This window comes from Acipenser ruthenus, chromosome 24, assembly GCF_902713425.1.
Source record: "Acipenser ruthenus chromosome 24, fAciRut3.2 maternal haplotype, whole genome shotgun sequence".
NCBI lineage: Eukaryota > Metazoa > Chordata > Actinopteri > Acipenseriformes > Acipenseridae > Acipenser > Acipenser ruthenus.
In genome coordinates this window covers 7,188,463-7,208,680 of record NC_081212.1, presented here as the reverse complement: position 1 = coordinate 7,208,680, position 20,218 = coordinate 7,188,463, and the positions used below count along the sequence as shown (strand labels likewise).

Here is a 20,218-nt window from a genome sequence, read left to right as displayed (position 1 = left end):
TGACTGGAGCACTGCTACAGCAGGGGGATCCTGGTTTCATACCCTGATGCCTTTTTTTGGGAGGGCATCATTCGTTTCCTGCACAACTCTCACTGAAAAATACATAATACAAAACAAATAACATATTGTACGGGAAATCCCATCTACGCATATCATTTATATTATTATAAACACATTTGTCAATCTTCATGTTTTGGTAGTTTCACAAATCAATGGATTGTTCATGTCCAATAACTAATATTGCTTCTGTTCAAATCTAGTAAAACAAAAAAAAGTAATTTTTTATATTTATACAAATAATTATATAAAAAAAACACGATGTGTTTTTTGTGTTTGTGTTTTTTTTTCTTTACTCGAGATTGCTGCATTTAAAGGTCAGGTTCATGTATTCAGAAAGCAGTATCACTTATTTGCTAATTTACAAAAAATGTAAATACCTCTTAAGTTTAAAAGATTAGTTTATGCTTTGCCAGGCTGTCTTGGCAGCCATTTCTGGGTTTCTTTCTAACCAACAGAAGATCATACTTTGTCCAATGGGCAAAATGTAACAGCAAAACGTGTTGTCCTGGGTGTCGGGCGATATGAATTGCACATCCCTGGTGATACTGTAGTAGTTACTAGTAAATGTTGATGCATTTTTTTTTTTTTTTTTTTTCCCCTGACAAATGATCTAATTCGATGAGTGAAACCTGGTAGGTCAGCACATTCCTATCAGCAAATGCTTGCAATACACCTTTCCTTGGGAGAGGTACTTAAGGGTTTTTGCTTAAAATTAAAACTTGTAATGGCTACCTCTCCAGGTGTGTTTATGAAGATTAAAGAAGCCTGTGGCAAACTCCAGTTCCTTGCATGTTGTCTGTGGTTCAGCTAATTGGCCCTCATTACTTCGACAGCACTGCTTTCTCTGTTTTTGCCCATTCCTCATAATCTGTCTTTGTGTCGCTCTGTGCCGTTGAAATCTGAATCACTGCTCGGTGAGTCATCTACAAGATGATAATATGCTTGTGCACATTCCGATAGAAGTGCTTTGTTTTGGTGGATCAGTGACTCACATATTGTTTAAAAAAGATATATATATATATATATATATATATATATATAATTGCCAGCTGCAGTGTTATCTATTTGAGAGCTCATTTGAACACCGTGTGACTTTAGTATGGAGGGTTAGGTTTTATTATGAATGCATTTTGGAATTATTTATTTTTTCATGAATTCCAATGTATTAAACAGTGTTTTTTTGCCAGCCCTGTTGTAACCTGTGTATATTCTGTTTGAATGCCCTGTTTTAGTGAAGAAAGAAAGCAGCTGTCACTGGTAGGAACAGTTACACGGGTTGCAGTGGGATTGTGCTGTAGGCTTCTTATTTTTGTTTATTAATTTCAGTAATTTGAGTATCAATCATGTTTCTGTTTTTTCCCTATGAAAAAGCCCTGCTCCAAATTAGTCTGATCAAAGTCAGAAGGCATAGAAGCAGTATTTATTGTACCTGTTCAGACTCCTGTTAATAATCGCAAGCAACTCTCATTCCACATAACTGATGAAGCTCCGGGGCATGAGAACATATCTCTATACAAAACAATGGCTGATGTGAGAGTCGCAGTCTTTAAGTGTGCTCCTGGGGGCTCTTATGCTGTACAAGAAAATCTCCATGTAATACACATGACCGCAGAGCCCAGGCATTCTTCATTGCCCACCATGCAGAGGAATGTCTACAAGCAAGATGAATAAAGAGAGTCTTTGTAGCTGCTTTAACTCTATAGTGTCAGTGTGTTCAACAATACAGTACTTTCTACTGTAAGTGTTTTGGACTTAATTACACCCTCCCCCCTTTAGCTATGTATTCTACTGCCAAAAAAGAAAAAACAATGCTGTGTTGGAGCTGCTAAATAAGAGTGCTCCTAGTCAGAGCTCCAGGGTGTCCCCAAGCCAGACCTTCAATTAAATAGGGGTAGCCAACTTCTCATCCATTCCAGTGGGGGTAATAATTATTGAATTGGTCCCCAGTAAGATCAGCTACGTTATACAGAATCTGGTTAGAAAACCCTGGGCTGATGGGGTGACTCCTGTGTCTGTGGACCCCCTTCCCCTCCTTCCTGTCCAGCTGTCTGCTGCACCGCTTGGGGGAGGGGGAGTCCTGCTACCTGGTGGAATCCAGACGTGTGTGTGTGTACCTTGACCAGTCATCCCAAGTGACCCAGAAAATGTTTAATAAAATTCTTTCAAATCCTAATATTGTGTTATATGCCAAGCAATGGTTTTTGTACTTCACAACTGCACCTTACTAGAACGTTTCTTTGGCAATGTAGGACTAAGATGACAACAGTGCTGTTTAGTTGTTAGTTTACTGAAGTTTAAACCACCAGCCGATAGGCTTTGATCGCCCAGACACTGAGAAGAAACAACAAATACATTGAAAGCACCCTGCCCGAAAGAGAGACTCAAGAGAACAGAAGAGCAAACCCAGACAGTAACAATGAATAAATAACATCAGAGATTTTTAATCCATGTTTTTATACATGTTAATAGTCACCAGATAAATACCATCAGAACACAGAAGATACACTACGTTTACTTGTAATCTAACCTGCAGGCAAAAGAGAATTCACTCAGTGGGTTTGATTTGAGAACAGCAGAGAAACAGGATGGACTAGGGGGCAGTGTAGGTCTTGTAGTTAGAGCTGAGGAACTAGATGGCCAAGTGGTTTGAGCAGAGACAGGGAAGGTAGCTGTGACCTAGTAGTTTCAGCAGAGAGACTGGGGGGTAGAGTAGCCCAGTGGTTAGGATGAGGAGAATGGGAAGAAACAACGTGGTCTAGTGGTTAGAACCGAGGGACAGAGAGGTGCGATCTTGTCTGAAATCCCAGCTCAGTTACATAGTCTCTGTTTAAGCTATAATGCAGTTATGGTAACTCCTAGAGCACCATTAGTTCCCTCTTGTTGAATTCCCCCCTTGGAGACAGCTTGGGGATTGTTTATCATTGAGGCAGGTTTTTATAGGACTGGAACCTAAAAGGGTTATTGTGTTATTTATTTTATTATTTTATATTGATTAATGCTAAAGCTCCTCCAGATAACACAGCCTTGATAGGAGCTCTACATACTGTAGGCAGGATCACCAGAATTGAGAACAGTAATTCGAGGACGAGCAGGCTTGAGCAATCACAGTGCTGCCCAGACGACATGCAAATGCTGCCTGGCTTGATTACTGAGCTGTAGGGACAAAGCTATCGTGAATATCTCGTGAATATTCAAACATGTCGACTCAGTCTCATTGCTGTTAAATACGTCACGTAAAGAGAACTTCATTTTGACCCTCATTGCAAAAAACTAAAAAATCATGTCACTTTGCCTTATGACATTTTGACTATGCACACGCAAGGCGATGAGATTTCAGGACAAGAAACTTGTGATATCAGGGAACCTTGAACAGGATGATAAGTTGAGAACATGTTTTTGCATACTTAACATGTTTTTCATTCCTATTAATTTTCTTACCTTAAAAAGAAAAAAAACCCACTGAGTAAGCCCTCCCGGCACGCGGCTCAAAGGTTATTTATTGCTTACAGGAGCAAGCAGCCGTATACATGGGCACATAGACTTGAAAATGAAAAAGGAGAAGTGAAGGAACTATTTTCTATCACCAACAGCATTAAAGATGAAACACTGTGCTTGACAAAGCACTGTTATCTTCTAGTGCATGGAACCAGGGGCTGTGTCAAGTGGATAATATGTACTAGAGGCCATGGAACTCGGGGACAGGGCTAGATCTGCCAGCAGGAGAAGAAGGGGGAGGAGCACCAGAGGTAGTCCACACTTCAACAAGCTCCCATTGGAGCTCATTGTAGAATTACGAGGGAGGAGGCGGGGTCTACTGATGCAGGCTTCTCCAGGATTGGGTAGGGTCTATCTAAACAGTGGCAGATCTAAATATCACTGTTGTTGTTCGGACCTTTCTTGGAATTTTAAACATTTTTATTTATGGAAATACACTTCTGTGCACTTTTATGTGTTTCATGACTTTAACACAGAGAGATCTTTTACTGATCCAAAAGGTGGTGGGTGGTGTTAACTCGACTCAATAGACCCCACCACTCTCGGGTGCCTGACAACATCAGCTACTTGGAGGTAGTTTAGATTTGTTCAGTGAGTTGTAGCACGTGTTGGGGAAGTCCAGGAGAGAGAATCTCTGATTGGCTAAACAATCTCAAGAGGAGGGGTGAGAATATTCAGCAATCGTGCTCCTCTTATCTGAGACCCTTATAATATGTACCCTGGGTATGTGTATACCATACATCTTTGTGTCATGTTTTACCACACATACCTGCTACCTTATGTTTTTACTACACTTCTCTTTTATAACGGCCATGGTTCATAAGCACAGGTTTTTATCGGCATCATTTCAACAGCAAGCCTGCAAAACACTTACACTACATAAATACATAGAGATGAGTCTGATACAAAATGGTGTCCAACATTAAGAAAGTTTGGGGTGAAGGTTTCTATGAACCTTTCTTTGAACTTTCCCTGCAGGGTATAACAAGCACTTAGTACTGACACTGGCCCCTTATGCCTCGGGGCTCGGTTGCACCAGCTAGCGTTCAAACTTAGCTTAGTTATAAGTCTTTATTAACTTTGCTTTTACTTATCACTGTAGTAGAGGATTTACATTTTTACTTTTTGAAGCTGAAAATCTCCCAGTTCAGGACTCCTGCCTTGTAAATACAGCCCCTTTTCAGGAGGCTGATCCCTCGTACGCCCACATGGGGAACCTAATGCTACAGCTGCTAGAGGTCTACATGCGTGAAGCCTATTCAAGAATGTTTCAGTGAGATCAATGTGCCGTTTCCTTGCGATTTACAGTATCGGTTTGAATATTAGACAAATATACATATACACACACACACCCACGCGCACACACACACATAGAAATATAGATTTATATACCGGTTATATAATATGTGTCCTTTTGTAATGAGGCGGTGTGGGTCACTGCTCACTTCAGGAGAGGATCAGAATGATTTTGGTCCGTAACTACTTCTCCATGGAGGCAGATGAAAGTCACGTGACTGCAGTGAGTTCAGAAGAGTTTAGTTCATGGGGGCTGGGGGTGGGAGTAGGGGAGCTGGATCTGTGGTCCCTGATTCCATTGCTGCCACCAAACCCACCTTCTTTTATGAACTCAGATATTCAGTGCCAGTGATATCCTACAGAGGGGGTTACATTTGAGGATCAAAAGGATGAAAACTTCAAATCAAGTTTTCAGTTAACCCGAGTCTACTGCATGGCTTTTTTTCAAAGAAGAAAAACATCAAAATAAATAAAGATTTCACTGTATGATTTTTGAAGGAGAGAAACAAGGAATTGTTTTTCCAGGGTCCCCCCCCCCTTCCTTCCTTCCTTCCTTCCTTCCTTCCTTCCTTCCTTCCTTCCTTCCTTCCTTCCTTCCTTCCTTCCTTCCTTCCTTCCTGGCTCTGTCTCGTGATGGTGGGAGTGGGCAGCGGGGTGGTAGGGGGTATGTCTGGCAGCAGCAGCACAGTGGTTTATTTTCGGAGGTGTCGGAATTGGCCACAGTGTCCCGAGAGGGTCCCGCTGAGGGTGTAATGCATTGTTATGCTAGCTAAGTGAAACACTACAGGACACAGAGCTCTCTCGCTCTCCTCTATATATTACAGCACTTGTGCGGGTCGAGGATGACTATACTAGGGCGCTCTGGACAGCTCCAGGGTTTGGGGCTGTGCCGGGGTGCTCTGCGCCAGGGCAGGGAGGGGGGCACCTCCTTCCCTCGGCGACAGCAGCGACGTAGACGCCTCTGGAAAGAAAAGGGCTGAGTCAGAGACCTCCTTTCCTGGGAAAGAAGGGCGGCAGTTTCGAACCAGTGTCCAGCGGGGGTGGGGCGCTGATAGGAGGAGGAGGAGGAGGGCAGGCGGGGTTTGGGGGCCCACAGGGAATCCCGGAGTCTGTAGGCTGAGAGACCCTCTTCTCTCGGGGGGCGCCTGGCCGCACCGGGTCCTGAGGCTGGCAGCAGGGCTGGGGCAGAGGGGGCAGATCTCGAGGGGTCCCCAGCTCCAGAGGCTGGGAGCTGCAGCCGGCCCTTGTCCTGGAGCAGGGCCAGCTCGGGGCCCAGGCTGAGGCTAGTTCTGTCAGTTAAGGAGTCCATTCGGTCCTCATAACCCAGGTCGGCTGGGGCAGAGCACTGGTGCAGAGGCCAGGCTTTGCCCCCGCTTTCTGCCCCTTGGTTCTGACTGTCCTGCTCCCCACCTCCCTCGAAGGAGTCCGTCCCCTGCGCTGGCTCCTCCTCTTCCTCCTCGGGTGGTGGCGCGTCTGGGTCTCGCAGGAACACCACGATGACGCTGATGTTGTCGCTGGAGCCTGCGTCGCGCGCTGAGGCCACCAGCTTGTGAGCCACCATACTGCTGTCACCGCTGTTCTCCAGCAGGTGGTCGGAGACGATGTGCACCGCCTCCTCGGGGCTCACCGTGTCAAAGAAGCCATCGCACGCCAGGAGTAGGTAGTCCTCAGTGCCGTCCAGCTGTAGAGATGTGCAGTCAGCGTCTCCAGAGATGTAGGGCTTGTGCACCGGGTCGCCTGGAGCACAGAGAGAGACACGGAGAGACACTGTCACACCGAGCAGAGAGAGGCTGGCATTTCAACTCCACTGCTGTACTATAGGCCGTGGCGTTTCTATATAACATAATCATCATAAAACTTGATCTTAAAACTACAGTTAGTCAAACATAAAAAAAAAAACATCTGGCTAATGCCTTCATCAATCTCTAAATATCTTTAAAGTCAAGTGTTCACGTGTTTAATCTGTTATATGTTTGATGTTAATCAAAACGTGGTAAGAAAACCACTCCTTTCAAAGTAACTTAACACAGACTTCAGAACTTCTTTTTAAAGAAATTGTATATTTGAGAAAATGTCAAGCCCCACATGTAGCCATATCCTCTGAAGCACCCCCTCCATCCTCTTACCAATCGCTCTGGATACAGACAGGCTTCCATTAACCCTCCAGGCACCGAACCAGATCACACACCCTCCCAGAGCCTCGATCCGCTTCTTCTCGTCCTAGAGGAGGGGTATAGAGTGCAGTAACCCTTGAGACCCATCTTAACATCTTACACAGAGTGGGGTAGCCCTTGAGACCCATCTTAACTCTTATCTTCTGAGCAGAGCTTGGCTGTCTTTTTGATCACATATTAAAATGTTGTGTCTTGTTGAACTTGGTCACTGTTACCCATCTTTATTGTTGTAAGATATACTTAGAGTAGTCTTATAAATTAACAAGCCAAGCAGACACTGGCACTGCCTTCGTCAGTGTAGATGTTTCTAATGTTTACAGTGTAGGTAAAACAAGCTTAGACAAACGAAAGACTTCTCTTTGTACAACTGTCTCATTTTATTACAAGGTGTATTGTGCAGTAGTGTTTATCTATGTGTATAGTACTTTGTGTATCTGTGTGGGGGGGTGGGGGGGCGGGCTCACCTCTCTGTCTGGTTTGTGTGGCTTCATCAGCTCCACAACCTGTCCACGTTTCACCAGCATGACCTGGGAGTCCCCGAGCCAGGCCACGTGCAGCATGTTCCCTCGCAGGAACGTCACCACCCCTGTCGTGCCACAGCGCAGGTTCTGAACAGTCAACACAGAGCCAGTCAATACATACAGAGAGTCAATACACAGCCCATTGCCAGTCTATACCCATTCAATCAATTCATACAGAGTCAAAAAACTCTCCAAAACAGTGGAACCGTCAAAGTGATAAAGTAAAGCTCAGAAGGCTAAACTGTGGGAATAATTAGTCATTAAAATGCACCATCTGAGGCCCTGCACCTTTAGGAAAGAGATCAATGAAAAGTCTGACATACAAGAGAGTGCGTGTGTAGGGGGAGTGTCTCACCTCGCGGGCAGCTTTCTGGACAAACTTCTCGTCGGTGAGCTTGAAGGCGCGGCACAGGGCCTCGGCGGGGTCCTGGTGGAACATCTCCTGCCGCACCAGGTTGACGTGGAGGTGGTTGGAGGCGTAGATCGCGGCGTCCACCCCTCCGTGGCCATCAAACACTGCGAAGTACGCCTGCTCCTCCTGGTCCTGCCAGCAGGGGGAGACAACACAGTCTGCATTGACATGGCTCAAACGCACAGTGCACGTCACGTTCAGAACCAGCAGGGACACTGGACAGCATTGCTGGAGGCGTGACCAAGGCGGAATGCTGTGTTTTGGCAATGCATTATTTCTATAAATTATCAACTGCAAATTACTAAACCAATTCAGCATAGCTGGCAGACAGGGGTGTTCAGGTCAGGATCAGAGCCCTGAGGGGATGCTCTCGTTATGCCTGACTGTAGCCAGTGTCACTGTCCCTAAGATTACTGAGCAATACATTAAAAATGTTATTTTTAAAGCCTAGCAGCTAGAACGCTGTCCTCTGGGTCCCGCCTATACCACAACCTTGGCAGTGGGAGAGCTGCTTGCTCAGTCCCAGCTCGTACCTGGAGGTTGAAGAGCGTGTTGAAATCGGGGATGACAATATGCTTGTCCTCCATCTTCCTGCGCATGTTCTTGATGGCATGGATGGAGGTCTCGTAGTAGGGGAGGGGCCTCCTGCGCCGGGGGAAATCCTTCAGCCACATGCAGCACGTCTCGTACAGCTTGTTAAACACCAGCCGGGCAAGCTTCACTGACTCCAGCTCTGTGCAGGGGGCAACACACAACACAGTGAGACCCTCAACACAGAACACAGCGAGACCCTCAACACAGAACACAGCGAGACCCTCAACACACAACACAGAGACCCTCAACACAGAACACAGCGAGACCCTCAACACAGAACACAGCGAGACCCTCAACACACAACACAGTGAGACCCTCAACACAGAACACAGTGAGACCCTCAACACACAACACAGAGACCCTCAACAAACAACACAGAGAGACCCTCAACACAGAACACAGAGAGACCCTCAACACACGACACAGTGAGACCCTCAACAAACAACACAGTGAGACCCTCAACACAGTGAGACCCACAACATACAAGAGTGAGACCCTGAACTCACAACACACAACACAATGAGACACTCAACACAATCAACAGAAACAATGTAATAACTTAATATCATCTGGCAATACAATTATTCCAACTGCCTTAACACTATACACTAAAACCTGATCTCCAGCCCAAACAAATCATGGAAATAACCCTTCTTGTTTTTTGTTTTTTTTCAGTTAATTTTACTTTGGTAAGCATGAGAAAGATCATGTTGGTGGCAATGCTGGGGAAATCACAGTGTCACTGCGTGTGCTATCCCTGCTCAGTGGATAAAGAGTTTACACTGTTTACTGTGTGGTTTCTCCATTGCTACCAAACCAGGACCTTCCAGAAGCACAAAAAGACGTGCCACAATGAGCAGGCTGCTTGGGTGTCGCTGTCCATGGTGCTGAATCTCACACCCAGCACCACCACCTCCCTCCCTGTGCACCGAAGGCAGAAATGGGCTTCCAGGCATTGCATACCTTCCAGGCAGCACTGCCTCACAGGCAGAAAAGAGAAACTCTGCTGGTGTTAGGAAATGAGGAGTACAGCCTTTGATGAGTCACCCCAGCACTTGAATCCATGAGTACAAGTGAAGTCATTAAGGATGAGCTTGACACTTGCAGGTTTGTGTTGCCACACTCTCTGAACAAATGTATTACCAGTTTGATTTGACTTTGCTAGGCAGCTCTTGTTGCTCAAGCGAATTATGTATCGGCTATTGACAGGCTATCAGATGTGTTTTTATAACCCACAAGCTTATTTTCAGATGATCTATCCCCATTTCAGATGACCTACGTGCAACCTTACGTTCAATAGCCTCGCTGCCGTCTGCGTGCTTGCTGGTGTGCTGCGCGGCCAGGTCACTCTGCAGGATCTCGTCCGCAGTCGCTCGCGCCAGGCCCGCCGCCAGGGAGAACGGGCAGTTACTGCGGACACAGAAAGAGAGAGAGAGAGAGATTTATTACACAGCCCTGTGCTTCACATACACACACTTCTGTATTATTCTAAATACAGTACAATCACTATTTCAGAATGATAATGGAGCAAAAAGTCTATATCTGCGTGTGTTCAAAACCTTAGCCTCTAGCATTCTGAATGATTCAGTCTTCTTGTCTGCACTGAATAATAATGGAATTTTAAATCCCGTACTAATGTTTGATTTTGCTATGTACTGTGAAGGCAGTGATGTTTGAATTTATTGTGTCACTCAATTTTAAAGGTACAACTTTAGTAAACTATAGGTCAAGTTGCACTTTGCAGTAATTGACTGTTTAAGAGAAGCATTCATCAGCTGACATATATTTTTTAAGAATGCTTGTTTATAGATTGTTCTGGCACATAGGGTTAGCGTGGGTCTCTGTCTAGCTAGTCGCGCAGGTACTGTATCCACAGCAATGCCCCTCAGACACAGAGAAAGTGGAGCAGTGCCTGGAAGGCGCACCAAGCCTCTCTACGCTTGCTGGTTTTGTGGAGCACAGCTCAGGTACATGCGCTGGAGAAGTAGAGCAGCCTAGTGCAAGGACAGCACAATGACAGCATGATCTAAATGCACCGCGCAGCGCACTGCCAGCTGGGATCCTGCAAGAACAACATTACAAATGCCAGCCGGGTCCACCCTGGGATAAGCAGTGCTGTAGAAACAGGAAGGGGGTCTATACAGCAGATAGACAGACAGACAGGCAGACAGTCAGACAGGCAGACAGACAGACAGACAGCCAGGCAGACAGACAGGCAGACAGGCAGGCAGACAGAAAGACAGACAGACAGACAGACAGTCAGGCAGGCAGACAGACAGGCAGGCAGACAGACAGACAGTCAGGCAGACAGACAAACAGACAGGCAGGCAGACAGACAGACAGACAGACAGACAGACAGACAGACAGACAGACAGGCAGGCAGACAGACAGTCAGGCAGACAGACAGACAGACAGACAGGCAGGCAGACAGACAGACAGACAGTCAGGCAGACAGGCAGACAGACAGACAGACAGACAGACAGACAGACAGACAGTCAGTCAGGCAGACAGACAGACAGGCAGGCAGACAGGCAGGCAGACAGACAGGCAGACAGACAGACAGACAGTCAGGCAGACAGACAGACAGACAGACAGGCAGACAGACAGACAGACAGTCAGGCAGACAGACAGACAGACAGACAGTCAGGCAGACAGGCAGGCAGGCAGACAGACAGGCAGGCAGACAGACAGACAGACAGGCAGGCTGACAGACAGACAGGCAGACAGACAGACAGACAGACAGACAGACAGTCAGGCAGACAGACAGACAGACAGACAGACAGACAGGCAGGCAGACAGACAGACAGACAGGCAGACAGACAGACAGACAGGCAGGCAGACAGACAGGCAGGCAGACAGACAGGCAGGCAGACAGGCAGGCAGACAGACATGGTCAATGAAGGTACAGAAAGCCTCATACACATTCCGTATACAGTACCTGACTTAACCCTTTCCATGTATTAACCAGGTATTTTAGAAACACAAGGTTATAATTATAAATCTTAAACTAAGGCTTGGATTAAGTATGAATTAAGTAGCCATGACGTTGCCATAAACTTCAACTACAGTAGACAATGTGCTGATGAAGGCATCAGGCAAAATATTGACCTATGTGAGGAACATACATGTCCCCTAAAAAGTATATCAGAATCACAGTATAAATGTAGGTGCCATTAGGGCAAATCCAGCACATGCAGAATATCAGAAGTACCTGTGCATATTTGCATTCAATATATTGAATAGCTCCTTGGGGTAAAGGCAATATCTGATTCTCTTGTGACATGCAGTTGCACCAGCTCACTCTGACTGCACTTCCTGTTCTAAACAGAGCTGATTCTAATTCAGTAGCTGCTGCTTTTGGAGCTGAGATGAATCATGGATCATGTAATCCCGAGAAACAATTCCTTCTTAGAAGTGTCGTTTGGAGTGGGTGTTTGTGACAAGGCAGCCAGCTATTCACAATACTCGAAGAGATCTGGTAAACTAGTGCAACATTCAAATTAACCAGCCCAAAATGGATCACTCCCTAGTCATTAGAACATGCTGCATTTTTTCAGTCGTTAATCTTTTTAAACACTCAATTAACTGAAGGCTAAAAATAACTAAGAAACGTTTCCGTTCAGTAGAGGATCGTTCGATATATGGGTTTTCAAACTAATGAAGTAGACCGCAGACGGGCAGACGAGGGAAACATTTCATTTTTCTATTTGATTCTACAGTTTAATTACATCGATAGAGACTTTATATTTTCAGTGCTCGATTTACTAAAAGACCCATCTGATGAAGACTCTGAAAAAACTACTTCTTGAAATTTTTTGTTAAAATATCCACAAAGCATTACAGGAACCTATCGACTACAATTCAATCATTTTGGAACTTTTTTTTCCTTTTAAAACTTCCAATTTGATTTTGGGGATATTTAATCATTCATGGTAAATTTCCACAGCAGTCGTTACCATGGACACAATGTCGCATGCATGCTGTTGTCCAGCGTGATCATCTCGTGTTCCAGTAAATTGAAAAACCTGTCGCGTGGTTAGGCATATATTTATCATTTTCTTCAGTAAAATATTTTACAACAAACTTACAATGTACAATATAATGTGATTTGTGTTTTCTCCCCAATTTGGAATGCCCAATTAATGCTTGTTTATTATTGTTTATTTCTTAGCAGACGCCCTTATCCAGAGCGACTTACAATTGTTACAAGATATCGCATTATTTTTACATACAATTACATTATTATTTACACATTATTTTTACATACAATTACCCATTTATACAGCTGGGTTTTTACTGGAGCAATCTAGGTAAAGTACCTTGCTCAAGAGTCCAGAGCCCTAACCACTACTCCACACTGCTGCTTGTTTATGTATTTTATCAATTATCTATATTTATGTAAATAGCATTAAATAAACAAATACATAAATACCACTTTTCTGGTATGTAAACACACCGTAGTTTAATTAGGAGAGGCATGTTCTTTCAGTGCGTCCTGTACGTTACTTCAGTGGATTGTTTTGTAATGTCAGTAAAAAGATTTATCAAGTGTAGTGTACCTGAAACTACCTGTATAAACATTTTTATGTGCATTTTGATAAGTAAATGTTTTATTAATATCATATGTAGATCTTACTGGTATTAATGCAATGCCATTTAATAAAGGATCATGGTTTGTCATGTTTTTAATATACCTTACTGGACTTCCAATGCTTATTGCACTTTACTATGCTATGGTAAACTTGCATAAGGGATATTTCCAATACAAACTGAAAGACTGTGGCTCCAATACTGAATTTGAATTATTTTATTTAATTGATCAGAATGATCCTGGCATTATCTGTGCCTGTAGAATCCATTTTAAACTCCAGGAAGGGCCTCACCCACGCCCGGACCCCCACGAAGGTTGTGAGCTATTTAAACAGTTAAATCTACCTTCCACCCCACCCCAAAATAAGAGCCTAGTACAGGCTTCTGTTTTAATCAATATGCATTCATCTCCCTCAGACTCGGTCTCTTTCACTCATCATGAGGGAGGCTTCTCATTGGCTGAGCCAGGGTTCTGTTGTTCTCCAGCCTATGAGGCTCTTGTGAGTATATGAGAGAGAGAGAGAGAGAGAGAGAGAGAGAGAGAGAGAGAGAGAGAGAGAGAGAGAGAGAGAGAGAGAGAGAGAGAGAGAGAGAGATTCTATGAATGGAAACGCGTAGGTAGTCTCCAGACTGCATCAGCCATTTCGATGTCAGCTGGGGATTTGTGAGGCTGTTATCGGCTCCCTATGAGTCAGTTGTTATGTGCCAGAAACAATTTCACAGCTCAAGACTTGCATAGCTTTCCTAACAGCAAGCAACAAGATCCCCCCTCTCCCCCTTTCATCAAACTGCACGGCTGTGCTAGCTTACCTTATCAATACCCTGTGTGTCAAACAACACTCAATTCAGTTTATCTCTCTGTCATTATCATCTTCCCTTATATCCGCTTTGAATTGAAATAGTTTTTTTTTTTAAAAACTTAATACAAAGCACCCCCTCCTGCAGTGGTTGCTTGCTCATTTGGTGCAGTCACTTATTCCACTGTTTTGACAAACACAAAAAAAAAGCCACCTCATTGTTCACTTTGAAACTGTTTGCCCACACCCTGCATTCAGTGGTTGTTTTATATTGTGTATACTGATCAATGCCTTCCTCTGCAGCCGTCACCTTCCCCCATCACTTCTGAGTATGTCTGCCATTTCCTAGACATAGCAGACCTGGATATAAAAAAATAACTATCTGGTGCTACGAAATGAGTGCTATACTATGCCGCAATACCACAGAACCAAGTGAGCCAGTGGTCACTGTGAAATAGTTCTTATATTGGTACCAAGTTTATTAAAGTTAGTGAAATCGATTTTCTCGTAGGCATGACATATCCATCACTGCTTACATTGTTGACATAGCTTTCTAAAACTCTGGCTGCAATTTTTATCTTTTTAAAACTTTGCCTTGTTTATTTTAAATATATTTTCATCTCAACTGCATGTGATTGATCTTGTGGACAGAAGCCCCATCCTCTCTGAACTTCTCTGTACAGCGAAGGACCAGATTACTTCAGAGATGCGATGGTCTTAATAGAAAATTGCAACCATGCCAGATCAGTTCATATAGTCTAGCCCAGGGCTTCACAAATCTGCTGTGAAGTGATAATTAGCTCAATTAGACCTTTCTGCTTATTTTCAGTTCTAAACAGTTGCAGGTTTCAAGTTAGCTATAACATTTTATAAGTAACTTGAAGTCTGCAACTGTTTAAGAGCTGAAAACAACTACAAAGGTCTAATTAAGGAAATTATTGGTTCTATTAAGGGTTTAGTTAAGTGATTGAGAGCTCAGTTGGAATGAAACCCAGCAGACACAGGGGGTCCCCAGAACCGGGTTTGAGAACCCCTGCTCTAGCCCCTACACACCTCAAAAAATCAAGAAATGGGAGGTAAGTTTCCATGACATAGATTACAGTAGAACAGTTGCTTTTTTAAACTGTTTGCCTCAATGAACACATTAAATATATAAAAAACAACGACGTTCTGAAAGGCTTTGTATAAATATTTCAGGTCTCCTTTAAATGCCAGCAATGACTAACTCCAGCATTTCATGACTTCTGTGTAGCACAGCAGAACAACTCTGGAGAAAGACAGTGTTATAAATAGTAACAACGTCAGCGCTCCTGGATTCAGAACTAGGATTTACAGCTCAGTGAAGACACGCTGCTGATAAGGGAGAACATGCTGCAGATACCAGCTTGGGGGTGGCTTGGTGGTGCCGTTTAGCTTAGGAGTAACCCTGGCAGGCTGGCACTTCTATCTCTTATCGTCTAACCCCCTGGGGGCAGCGTTATCCATATTCAAGTCACCTGACATGGCACAACTGACCTTCAATAATGCAGCCAGTTTTTTTTTCTCATTTTGTCAGGCACACGTGCAATGACCACTCAAAGGACTGGCTCTTGGTGGTCTTCAGTTGCTGTACAGGTGATTTGACATGTGGACACTCATGGCAGCCAGATCATCCGTCAGATATCACCAGATAGCTTCCTTGAGACCAGCAGTTTTATAAAAGGGGTTCTACACACAGTAGCGTCGACAACGTTAAACTATAACACTCTTTTCAATACAGCAAATAATAACTTTTCAGAATGCATTGATAAGGGTTACTTCATATGAATCCAACAGGAGTAGTTAACATTGCATTCACAGCATTGTTTTAAAAGCATGCTATTGGCATTATCTCTTGTGGTCAGACAGGGAAGGTTTTGTAAGATGACAGCGGCACTGAACTGCAGGGATGGTGCAGTTTGACAGATCCTCTCAATAAAGCACTGCCTGAGAGCGCGTGTGTGTGTGCGTGTGAGTCACTACACTGGGACACACACAGTTTGAGTATTAAATACTGCATTCTTTCCTTCATTTCAAGTCCCATTCATTTTCATTTGCAGCAGAGTGAATACAAAGCGGTTTGAACTGAAATTTTGTCAGCCATCCAACTCGCCAGAATTTTAAAGGAAGTGACTTAATGAGATTCCAATGCAAAGTAACACACACCCTGGTTTTCCTAAATGAAAAGTGTCGGTCTGAAAGATGAAGTGCTGGCCGTGGAGACCACTCTGTCCTCATCACCCTTATAGATCTCTAATATAAAAACTTCAAGGCTGAATCACGCTGTGTGGCTGCTCTTGATTTATGATATCTGCCCTCTCTATTAATCTAATACAGCACTCCCCATGTTACACACAGTGAAACAGTAACTTTGGAGACTGGAGTTGTTCCAGCAATAACACCACATAGCAGAAGTATAAGTGAACTGTGCACACAATATGATGTCCATATAACCCACACACACACATGCTTACCGCCCATTAATAACTTTATGACTATAACTGTTTTTATTCATGTTTAGCCCATCATTCCTTGCTGTGATTGTAATAGGACCTAACAGGTTTGCACTATGTGAATACTGTCTAGCAGTGATGGCTTCAATAATGCTCTGCAATGGCCCAGCTATATTATAGTGCTGGTCAGTATCACTCATTCTGTAAGTAAGATGCTGTGCATTTCAAATTCTCCCTCGTCTAGAGAGATGCATCCTCACTGGGAACCCTCAATCTTATCTGGAGATTCCCGGTCACTTACAATCATCCACTTAGCCTGCCAGCTTTCCCTCAGCCAAACCAGCTTCTCAATGAGCTATCCTCACTTACCCTCCGCACAGCCTAAACCACAGTCACAGTAATGGGGCTTGCTTTATCTGCCTCCCTGCATCTCGAGCAGCTAATATAGAAATAATGGAAAGCATCCTGGGGCCTGACATTTAAAGAGTATATTTAATCTCCCTGTGGCAATATCTGCATAAACTTTGAGAGAGGAAATAAAAACGTTTAAGTAACTGGTGGTGGTCCATCGGAATCCTTAAGCAGCAAACCTCAGGTAGGAGCACCAGGTGCAGCATTATCAAACTGCGTGGCTGCAGCAGCTATTGAGCTACTCAGGGACCCAGGTGGAGAAAGCCTTGCATCTCGACCCCACAGCAGCGTCATTCCAGCAGGCGCAGCTAATTTGTAATTAGCTGTCACAGGAGAGCCTTAATTACTAGTCAGAGGAGAAGCTATTTTTATCATCTTGGGCCCCCTGAGACCACACTTTTTTTTTTTTTTTTTTTACATTTGCATTTTTATTTGAATGAATTACATTGTCTTCATAGACTGTATTGCCATTGCTCCTGCCTGTTTCACAGTCTTTTCCTTGAGATTAAGGCACAGCTTTTTTTTAAAGAAACCATCTATAACACTCAATCCTAAATGATATAGAAGTAAAGGAAAATGTAAATCTCTCAAGCTGGTGAGGCTCTGAGAAGTAAGGTAAAGCATGGTAAATGCACACAGGAATGGCATGATCGTTTGCAAAATTCAGGGGAAAAGATCTAACAAAAATCTAGCCGCTTCCAGCACTGTGAATAATGTTGAAAGCCAACAATTCCATTTGCTAAACAAATGACTTATTAAAATGAGATTTAAAACTGAACACAGTCAGTGCTGGAAACTCGGTCTCGGTCTTGTAATCGAGGCTGCACAAGAGGTTGGTGCAATTACTATCAGATCTTAGAGTTATCAAAGTCTAGCATGTATCAAAGTTTGTGACCCCTCTGAGCAGCAGTACTTGTTACCTAGTCAAATAAAAAAACTCCTTTTATAATCACAGAAACCCATCACAATCATCCACATTATTGTTTACAGTACACTGATGGCTATAATTAATATAATATTAATATGAAAGCATTCCTATATGGTGTACAGATAGCCATACTGCATTCATGCTCAGGATGTCATGCAGTTTATTTTCAGTGCTGATGTTATGTATTCTACTTCCCCACTCTTAACTATGCTTGTCAATCTTTCATTGTAATTTGCTAGACTTTTTTCCTATGCTTTTATCATTTTATGCCCTGAAGCCATTCATAAAAGTGAATTACTTTCTTAAATAAATATTCCAGATATATAAATGTGGAGGAGAGAAAGAGTGGCCAAGAGAGACAAAGAGAAGAGACGGATGGAGAGAGAGAGAGATGGAGTAAGAGAGAGATGGAGGTAACGAATAAGGGAGCTGCAACCCAATATGCCGGCAGCGTGGTGTCAGAATAGTGATGAATTGCACTGATGTGACAAGGCATCTGTTCAGAGGAGCGACCTACTTGAGCCGCCAACAGTTATCTGTGACTTTGAGACTGCGCCAACCAGAGGTGTCCTGTAAAGAGGTTTGCTATAATACAGTGTGGTGCTGGAGAAGTGTGCCGCACTAACTGGAGCATGGGCATCCTCAGTGCCAACACTGAATAATGCCACCTGCACCACAACTCAATTTCGTCTCATTCAATTATCAAACCAGGGCTGCATACCACTGGTTTCCCCTGCAGTCTACAATCCAGTCTGCAACCCAGATGTGCTGATGTTTTGCTGGACACTTGGTACACCAATTCCTTATGCTGTAGAGGTAGATAATAGCTACCTGCAGGGCTGAGGCCTACTGAAGGCGATAGCTTAGGAGTGTTTATTTATGAGATGCTATTCCACATGCTGCAAGCGCATGGTGACCTCATGATATTGAAACGTTTTTAATCTTTTCCTTGGTGGGAGATGTGTATGATTCTATTAAATAAGTATGTAGGACACCACTTCATTTTGTTTTCTTGGAGTGGCCTTGTGTATCCGTTTTTTTTTTTTCTTCTGATGGAGCAGTAGGGGGCACTCCAAGGACGTTGCCAAGGCAACCATGATGCTATGTTCTATTTCTACTTCATATCTCAGCAATTCACCCCCTAGCCTTCAAAATAAACCCTTCTGCTCCTGCTGCGACTGGATATTCAAAAATCAATTTATTTGACATGTTTAAGTCCAAGTTGAAATATAACCTCCATAGGTCATTCTTGTAAAATGTTATCAGTATAAAAAGCACTGTTAGGGGAAAAAAGGCGGTATAGAGCTTGATGTGATTTATAACCTTCTACTGCTGCAAGTAGCGACTGTTATGCGTTCCTGTTTGCATAACAGAGCGCTGGGTCAGGCAGGTTTTATGGGGACTTGTGTCCATACTGCTGAAACTGCCTCTGGGGAATGCAAACCAACTAGCTGATCAACAAGGTCTGCTGCTTTGATGAAAGTACAGTGCACAGAATGATACTCACATACTAATTCAGACACCAAGGAATTATATCTGAAAAAGCACTGAGGGACACTGCTGCTTTAAGGAGATCATGTTCAAATAGTTTTCTGCAATCATTACAGTTTTAGAATTGAAGAGTTTAATGCAAACGGAAGACAGTTCAATCTCCCTGCAGGCAGTAACTGCAGCAGATACTCCAGAGAACACTGCTTCAAGTTATTATTCATTTAAGAAAATGAAAAACAATGAAGAATTATGTAGTCTTTAAAATCACGTTAAAGAAAACCAATAAGACTTTTTCTGTGTCTTCGTCCCAGTGCCTGCTGTATCCCTGTGGGGGATGATAAGGGCAGTAGCGTCTTTCTTCTGTCTGTTCTGTCTTCAGCTCATTAGCGACATGGACATCAATTACAATGAATTATATTAAGAGAATTGCTCAATCTGCGAGTCTGCAGAGAAAACGCTTTGCGGAAATGATATGCCTGCTGGTGTTTTACATATGACTGTTTTGGACACTAATTGTTTTTAATAATTGTTCAAAAATATAGCGTTACACGTGCTCATGTGTTGCTACAACTGTTTAAATAATGTACATGTAATTAGTCTTTTCATTGTTAACATCCTGACAACTTTTTATACTTAGAACTTTAACATTTTCAAAATGTCCTCTAAATCACTGCAGGAAGAGTGATCAAAAAAAAAAAGTGCTCTGTCTATTCTGTCTTTTTGAAACAGACTTTTAAATTCGAAGTGTAAAAAGTTGTCAGGATTTAACAATGAAAAGAAAATGTGTGCCATACCAGTAATTCAATTATTACTTTAAAAGCTGTTAAGATGACATTACTACCAGGGAACAAATACAATACAACCCCTGTGCCTGATAAATACAGTAGGCTACACCCTCGCTATAACGCCCTTCATTATAACGAACCTGGCCCCTGGACCCCAAATAAAAAAATTAAATAAGATAACACACACTGTCCA

At 43.4% G+C, this 20,218-nt stretch overlaps 1 protein-coding gene across 1 annotated transcript in view; it reads right to left on the bottom strand.

Moving 5' to 3' along the window:
• Positions 1–2,481: 2,481 nt before the first annotated feature.
• LOC117429118 (protein phosphatase 1E-like) overlaps positions 2,482–20,218 on the bottom strand; it is a 34,878-nt gene continuing 17,141 nt past the window's right edge. The window contains exons 2-7 of the mRNA XM_034906988.2: positions 9,844–9,962; positions 8,492–8,691; positions 7,902–8,090; positions 7,490–7,633; positions 6,978–7,071; positions 2,482–6,588 (exon numbers count right to left, since the gene is read on the bottom strand). Of these exons, the coding sequence (XP_034762879.2) occupies positions 5,663–6,588; positions 6,978–7,071; positions 7,490–7,633; positions 7,902–8,090; positions 8,492–8,691; positions 9,844–9,962 (1,672 nt within the window). The 3' untranslated portion in view covers positions 2,482–5,662. The remainder of the gene's footprint in view (positions 6,589–6,977; positions 7,072–7,489; positions 7,634–7,901; positions 8,091–8,491; positions 8,692–9,843; positions 9,963–20,218) is intronic.